Source organism: Triticum aestivum, chromosome 5D, assembly GCF_018294505.1.
Source record: "Triticum aestivum cultivar Chinese Spring chromosome 5D, IWGSC CS RefSeq v2.1, whole genome shotgun sequence".
Taxonomy (NCBI): domain Eukaryota; kingdom Viridiplantae; phylum Streptophyta; class Magnoliopsida; order Poales; family Poaceae; genus Triticum; species Triticum aestivum.
The window spans coordinates 78,137,702-78,144,819 of record NC_057808.1 but is presented as its reverse complement, the minus strand read 5'-3'; the positions used below and the strand labels follow the sequence as shown (position 1 = coordinate 78,144,819).

The 7,118-nt window shown below is 41.9% G+C and overlaps 1 protein-coding gene across 1 annotated transcript; it reads right to left on the bottom strand.

Annotated features, from left to right (window-relative positions):
* Positions 1-797: 797 nt before the first annotated feature.
* LOC123124387 (B3 domain-containing protein Os12g0591400-like) lies at positions 798-6,346 on the bottom strand. The gene is made up of 9 exons (XM_044545010.1): positions 5,935-6,346; positions 4,973-5,847; positions 4,797-4,871; positions 3,168-3,924; positions 2,651-3,065; positions 2,369-2,568; positions 1,940-2,201; positions 1,518-1,753; positions 798-1,391 (listed from the first exon to the last, which is right to left on the bottom strand). Exons 2-9 carry the CDS (start codon positions 5,050-5,052, stop codon positions 1,116-1,118), a joined length of 2,301 nt encoding a protein of 766 aa, XP_044400945.1. The 5' UTR covers positions 5,053-5,847; positions 5,935-6,346; the 3' UTR covers positions 798-1,115.
* Positions 6,347-7,118: the final 772 nt, after the last annotated feature.

Genomic DNA, 7,118 nt, shown 5'->3' with positions numbered 1-7,118 from the left:
TATCTTTTGCCAGAATGACCAACTCAAGCAAAACAAGTTATATGTGGTTTCAAGTAATTAGATGTGATTTAACTTAATCGGCGAATTGAGAAGAAGTTAAAATAAACGAGACCAGATATTAGGAGAGAATGTTAGACGCTAATTTCGACCCGAAGAGGGGTTGAACCCAGGTCAGTGGGGCGACACCACTAAGCTATGGGCCCATCCACAAATCAAATCGAGAAGATGTTATTTCGAAATTCTAAATTTGTTTTCATTGCCATCGATGAATATGTTACCGCTTGATTCTTGCTGTTTATGTTGTGATCGGCAACTCCTGCCAATTTGCTTCACATATTTCTGAATTTGTGAAACCAGATATGATTATGAACTGGAAAGAACCGGAGATACTAATTCTTACTTTGTAAAACCAGAGGGAAAACATGCATGCTGCTCATTGAACTTATGTATAGAAAAAGAATCAAAAGATTTCCAGCGGCAGGCATCACCATAAGCCATGCTGAATGTTGCAACTACCTGTAGGGACCTTCCTTACAGTTTTTCTGTCAAAAAAAAAAATGTTGCAACTACACACTTCATATCATCACAGGTCTAACAAAATAGCCAGAACCAGATCACTGCAATGAGCAATTAATTTTTCATAATCGATCACCACTTAAAGAACCGATACATGAACACACAAGTTTTTTTTTTTGAACCCTGAACAGTAGGAGAACCTCCTACTGCGAAGTTAAACATGAACACACAAGTTACAAGCTACAACTTCTATTAGCTGAGTAGCAGCCCTCGAGTAAAATATGCACTAGCTGATACTCAATTTAGGTTCAATAAAATTTCAGTCAACTGAGCTTACATTCATGAGAATTTCAGTGGAGTGAGCGCTAGATTTGTTGGCATGGTGCCGAAATACTTCTCTATGTTCTGAAATCACAGTGACGCCTGACAGATCCGGAATGAACATTCACACGGTATGGCTCAACAACTAGTTCTACTGGAACCATATTAGTGCGCTTGCCTCGTACATAAACTACTCCCAGTTCAGCTCTCAGTGGCAACAGGTTTCAGTAATTCGACGATAAACTCAGAAGGATACATCTACGTAGGAACCTGGCTAGTTAGTCCAGCAGAGCAAGCCTGCCATCAACCTTCCTGAACACGTGGACAATCATCATCGCCTTAGGCACGCCTTTGATCAGCTCGAAGACGCAGATGTGGCCCTCGCGCAGCTTGTTGTCATGGACGAACTTGGTCCATGGACTGTTGCAGAAACCCCTAAAGATCGAATGGTAGTAGTACCTCACGCACCACTTCTTTCCCCTGTTGTGTCTCAGGAGCAGGATGTCATGTGACCTCGCTGCGAGATGCTTAGCCGCAAACTTTCTAGAGATGGTCTGCATACAGAACATTAGTCACTAGGACAGAAAGCTTCGTAGCGACAGTTCAGAATGTCTATCAAAGGCAGTTTCCCAAGCCATCTAGGTATTACAGTCTGTCATTACTAGAACAACTGGGCTTACCAGCAAGTTGTTCCTCTTTTTAAGGTGATTCTTCCCCAGGAGGGCAATGTACACGGGATTGCCCTGTTGGATCAACTCTGACCTGAATATATCCTCTTGCTCATCGCTGGTCAGGCCATTGGCATGCCTTGAGTAGTAGTAGTTGGACTCAACATGTTCCTTGTCACTCTCCTCGTCCTCGGTGGCCTCGGCCTTAACTGGATATCTGCGCTTTTTTTGAGATTCGAGCTCTTTCCCTGCAAAAACACAAATGGGAATTCCAAAATGATCAAGTAAAGAGACTGGAATGGCAAAGACAAAGTTTTCCCCAAAAAAGGGAGTCTATTTCTACGTTGACTCATAAATTCATTTTTTTAAGTTGGCGATCCTGAGCATTGTTTTTTAATGTCATATATGCAGGTGTCAATGTGTTGCATACTCACCTTGTAGGTGATGAGCTCCTTCAAGAGAATGAACAACCATTGTCACTTCACCGTCGTTTTTCGATACTTCAAATAGGCAGATGTCACTTTCCCGCAACTCGTTGTGGAGAACGAAGCACGACCAGCCAACAGAAAGCATGCGGGAACCATCAGTAATAACCTTCAAATTATCTATCCATATGTTGCTCTTATGAGGATGGCAGAGTGTGATGAATTGGTCTTCATCTGGAAGGTATTTGGCAGCGTAATCCTTGCAGATGACCTGTTAGAGACGACTGGATCATCAGGCCTTGAAATTATTGAAGATTATACTTTACGAAGAGATACTATATTAAAAATTCCAACAAAATTTTAGACAAGAGATCTGAACATTAAATAACAAATTTTGCAGGAGTCTCACTGAATCTGTAGAGGATACTGCACACATACCAGAGATCCAGACATACTTGTCTTGTTCATGGCTGTGATGTAAAATGGAATAGCAGGCCTAACTTTCCTCACAAGCGCGTTGACTTCTGCCTTCTGCACTGTAGTCAGATTGCACCCCATTGCTAGGACATAGCGAGGCTTGGTGGTTTCCCGAAGGCCACCTGAATTCAGGGTGTCCTCTGGAGATGTGACACCTTCAGCTGCACAACGCCGATCATCAAGACATCAGTTAGCAATTACAGGTACCAATGAGAATATACGTGCAACCCTTCAATTCTTTACCTGATCTCAGTGAAGGAGAGTACAGCGGAGTCATCTTTTTAGTTTTCCTACTGTTATTATCGCGTGATTCGCAGTCTCGATGCCTTGTTTCTTTGAGGAATGACCGATCATGAGATATGCCCGCTTCTGGTAGATTAGGAGTGTGGTTCATGACAATGTGGAATACTTCTTTCTCACAACCACTTGGGTTAAATATTAGCACTTTAAAGTGAGAGTCCCCAATGTATCTGAACACCAGCAAGTCATGCTCTTTTAGTTCATAAGCACTGGCAAATGCTGCCCATCCAGATCTAAGGACTATCTTGTTCAGATCATTGATAACCTGAATGTTGTATACGTTTCCGTCAGGAGCTTCTAGCTTCATAACTTTAGATATCCTGCCTCTGAAATTGTTCACAAATTTCTCTGGTATACTCTGCAGGAACAAACAACAAAACAATCAGCAAATTATATATCTCTGATCAAGAAGACATTTCATCAAGGCGGCAGGAAGGGCATTGATTATACAGGGTCTTACGATTTCTTGACGGAAATCGCCAAACATGAGTCTCAAGAAATGCTTCTGCCTATCATCCATGTGATGCCAATAGAAATGCACATCGCAGTGCTCGCACCTTCGATGGGACCCACTGTTGCTTGATCCACCATTCTGGCATCGCCTTTCGCTCAGCGGTGATTGATCAAGATGAATGTCTTTTTCTTGGGCATTAGAGCCGCAGTTCACGAGAACGTGGAACACTTCCTTCTCACAGCAACTTCCAAAATCAAATATCAGAACTTTGAAGTGAGAATCCCCCATGTACCTAAAGACCAGGAAATTGCCCTCTTTTACTTCATAAAAGCTGATAAATACCCCCCATCCAGATCCCAGGACTATCTTGTCTAGATCCTTGGTAGCCTGAACGTTGAATATGTTTCCATCAGGCGCTTCTATCTTGATAACTTCAGAGATCTGACCTTTGAAATTCTCCACAAACTTCTGTGGTATGGTCTGCATGAACAAGCAAACAACGACATTATCATTCTGAACAGGGATGGAATTCCATCTGAAGGAGAGAAAGGGCATCGATGCACCAGGGCTTGCCATTTTATCGTGGAAATTGCCAACCATGCACTTGAAGAAATACTTCTGGGTATCATCCATATGGCACCAATAGTAATGTGCCTCGCAGCCCTCACATCTTTGAAAGGATTTGCTGCTGATGTTGTGACCACTCCTGTTACCTTGCTCATGGTATTGATCCGGTGCCATGACAAATGTAAGATACAGCAGCCTAAAATATGAAGATGTAGTAGTGTGTGTTATTATGAGCAGTCTGTTCCAACCTCACATTGATGCATGAGAAATGTCTAACAGCTCCCGGGTGCCCCTACACCCTCATGAACAGTAAATTCATATAAATTTTAAAAAAATTCAGAAACTTTCAGGGATCAAAGATTATCAAAGGTATGCTGTTCCTGCAAAGTTTCAGAAACAAATAACCTTCGTGGAGCTCTCACCAAAAAAACAAAATCACTGCTAAAAAATGTACATAAACTTTGAACAATGATTTTGTTTTTTTATTTGAGTGCTCTTCGAATGTTATTTTTAGCTAAAACTTTGCAAGATCATCAAAAGTTTCATTATGTTCGATGTCCCAAAGTTTCAGATATTTTCGATTTTTTTTAATTTGTTTTGAATTTACTGTTCATAGAGGGTGTAGGGGCACCGGGGTGCTGAAAATCCTATCTCATATATGCAAGAAAGGTGTCCAATACTGGAGCAAGTTTTTTTCAGGACAAACAGGAAGTAAGCTATGCACTTCAGGTGATCTATAGATTTAGCAACTTTATGATCTAGAAGAAAGACAAGAAGCCAACACGCCTTTGCCAACAGCCAGTACTTCTTTCAGAGGAAAATAAAAAGATGCAGTAATATGAGTTATTACCAGCAGTCTGTTCCAACTTCACATGGATACGCATCCATCATGCCAGAGCAGATAAATCAAAGAAAAGTGTCTAATACTAGAACCATTTTTAATTTCGGGACAAATAGAACGTAAGCTATGCACTTTAGGTTCCTGTGTGCCATCATAAACATGATCTAAAGGTATAGCAAATTTATGATCTAAAGATGTTGCAAGTACAAAGACAAGAAGCCTCTTACCTTTGCCCAGAAGCTCTTTGAACAAGCCAATACTTTTGCAGAGAAGCAGCCCCAAGCCCAGAGAAAAAGAGCAGCCTAAAATAGGATCAGAAGACCATAAACATGATCTTAAGCTGCAGCAAGTTTATGCTCTAACTCTAAGGATGTAGAGAGTAGAAAGACCAGAAGGCTATTACCTTTGCCAAGAGCCAGTACTTCTGCAGAGAAGCAGCCAGAATGCCAAGGATGCCCAAGCCCAGAGCAAAAGGGCGTACATATATGCAGACACACACCACACCAGCTGATACTTGTAGTGCCATCATATCTTCGGTTGAAAAAGAGTCTCGTTTAAAAAGTTGTTCAGAGAGATGCAGATGAAAGCATGACATGGTTCCAATCGAGAACTTTTGGAATCTCAGCAGAAGGCATCTAGTGACATATGCTAGAATCATTTTCCGACTTTTAGCAATGCCAAGGAGAGCATAGCAATACCCAGAGGGTGTTGTACAAGTTAGATTCTGTCAGTATCTTGTGGTGCAGTGCAGTGCAGCTGAGCCTCCATGGCAAAAACGACAAGAGAGATCAAAACAAACAAGGATGTTACAAGAAATTCTACATTGGCCCTGTTTGGATACTCTAACTTAGTTAGAGGTTAGAGTTAGATTCTAATCTTGATCAGCCCTAAACTAACTCTAGCCAAAGAGGTGTTTGGATGGCAGGGTTAGATGGAGCGCGGATACGGCGAGGCGCCTTCACGGGCGGTGCGAGAGGGAAGGAGGGAAAAGACGAGAAGTTTCGAGGAAGTGAGGAGGGATCTGCTGCGGGCAGAGCGAGAGAAAAATATGTTTTTTAGTGGTGCCGAGAAGAACTAACCCAAATAAGCATCTCTTGGGTGGGTTAGATTTTTTGAATGGGCTAGATGCATCTAACCCAAACTAACCCTCCTGTTTGGATATTTTTGGGTTAGTTGAGTCCAAACAAACCCAAACTAACTCTAACCTATGAATCCAAACAGGGCCATTGTAGCTTCAGTGCCAATGATTCAGGAGCTCATAATGTACATCATTTATCACTGCAAGGAACAACAAATAACAAGTAGAGCTTGTTAATGACACGAGAAGCGGGGAGAGGAATGTTTTTCGACATGGATTTCACTTACAGTGTGGAATCGAGTGAACAGAGCAGGGCATCACTCATCAGGTCAGAGCAAGCCAGGTCTAATCAGAAAGAATCTTTCAGGGATGCCCTCCGCCAGTCCGCCTCCTGCCAGTGCCAGTACGGCCTCGGATAACCCAGCGCCAGAGTAACGGGGGCCCTCGGTGCGGCGGCGCCGCAGTGGGTCGCCTCGATGAGGGCGACCCCGCGGGCACGTGGAAGGCGGCGGTCGGTCTGTTCCCGGACGCGCCGGCGCCGGTGCCGGTGAAGGCCGGCGGGCCGCGGCAGAGCTTCGTGGGTACGGTAAGATCGGTTGGTGCACGTACGGTAGAACAGGTGCTCATCAAACTCTGGTCATTTGCCTCAAAAAAAGAAAATCAAACTTTGGTCATTGGGACTCATGGACTCACGAACAAGTGTTGGCATTGTGGATTAGCACCTCCAATAATTACGAAAACTATTGAATGTTTCTGTGATTTGCAGACATATGAAAACACAAGATTGCAAATGCCATGCTTATTCTAATCCTGCATGATTTTCTTTGTGCCAAAATTTTATTTTATTCGCCATAGGAAAATAAAAGACAAAGGATTCTCACTAATAGGTTTGAATAAGGAAACTTTTATAATGTGGAGAAATCCTAAGAAAAATTCATATGTGTATATACACACACACACACATCAAACAACCCATACAGAATAATTTAGTAAGGATTCCAATCCTCCAAAATTCTTAGAAAATTCATTTGGATCCAAGAAGCCCTAGACTTTTTTGACAATATAGATCTACCATTTCTCAAAACTTCATATCCAAATTTTGTTCATCGACCGAGAAACAAAAATGATGTGCACCAATATGATATTATTCAACCCGAATGCATATTTGGCACCATTAATTGTCTAATTTGGGTTATTTTTTCCAAGTTGTGGATGGATTTGAGTTTGAAATTTTATATCATAATTGATGTGCATGGTACCTATATCGTGATTTTTTTTCAGAATTTTTCATTATCTTGAGGTGTGTTTTCCAACAACTTATTCTATTGGTACGACTAAAGATGCCTAATACACCCATAGCCACGAGAGAAGGCAAAATTGTATGTTTCCTAGTTTACAAACATCTAAATTGCGATCATGGTGTCATGTGATATTTTTCAATCTCCTCCAAGTGTAATAAAGTTTCATGCTA

Excerpts from the sequence above, each read along its gene's own strand:
- LOC123124387 (XM_044545010.1), bottom strand. The coding sequence starts at position 5,052 with ATGTACGCCCTTTTGCTCTGGGCTTGGGCATCCTTGGCATTCTGGCTG. Across the intron at positions 3,925-4,796 it reads CAAAGAGCTTCTGGGCAAAG|GCTGCTGTATCTTACATTTG; the intron begins GTAAGAGGCTTC and ends TTCATATTTTAG. Across the intron at positions 1,754-1,939 it reads AGGAGCTCATCACCTACAAG|GGAAAGAGCTCGAATCTCAA; the intron begins GTGAGTATGCAA and ends GTGTTTTTGCAG.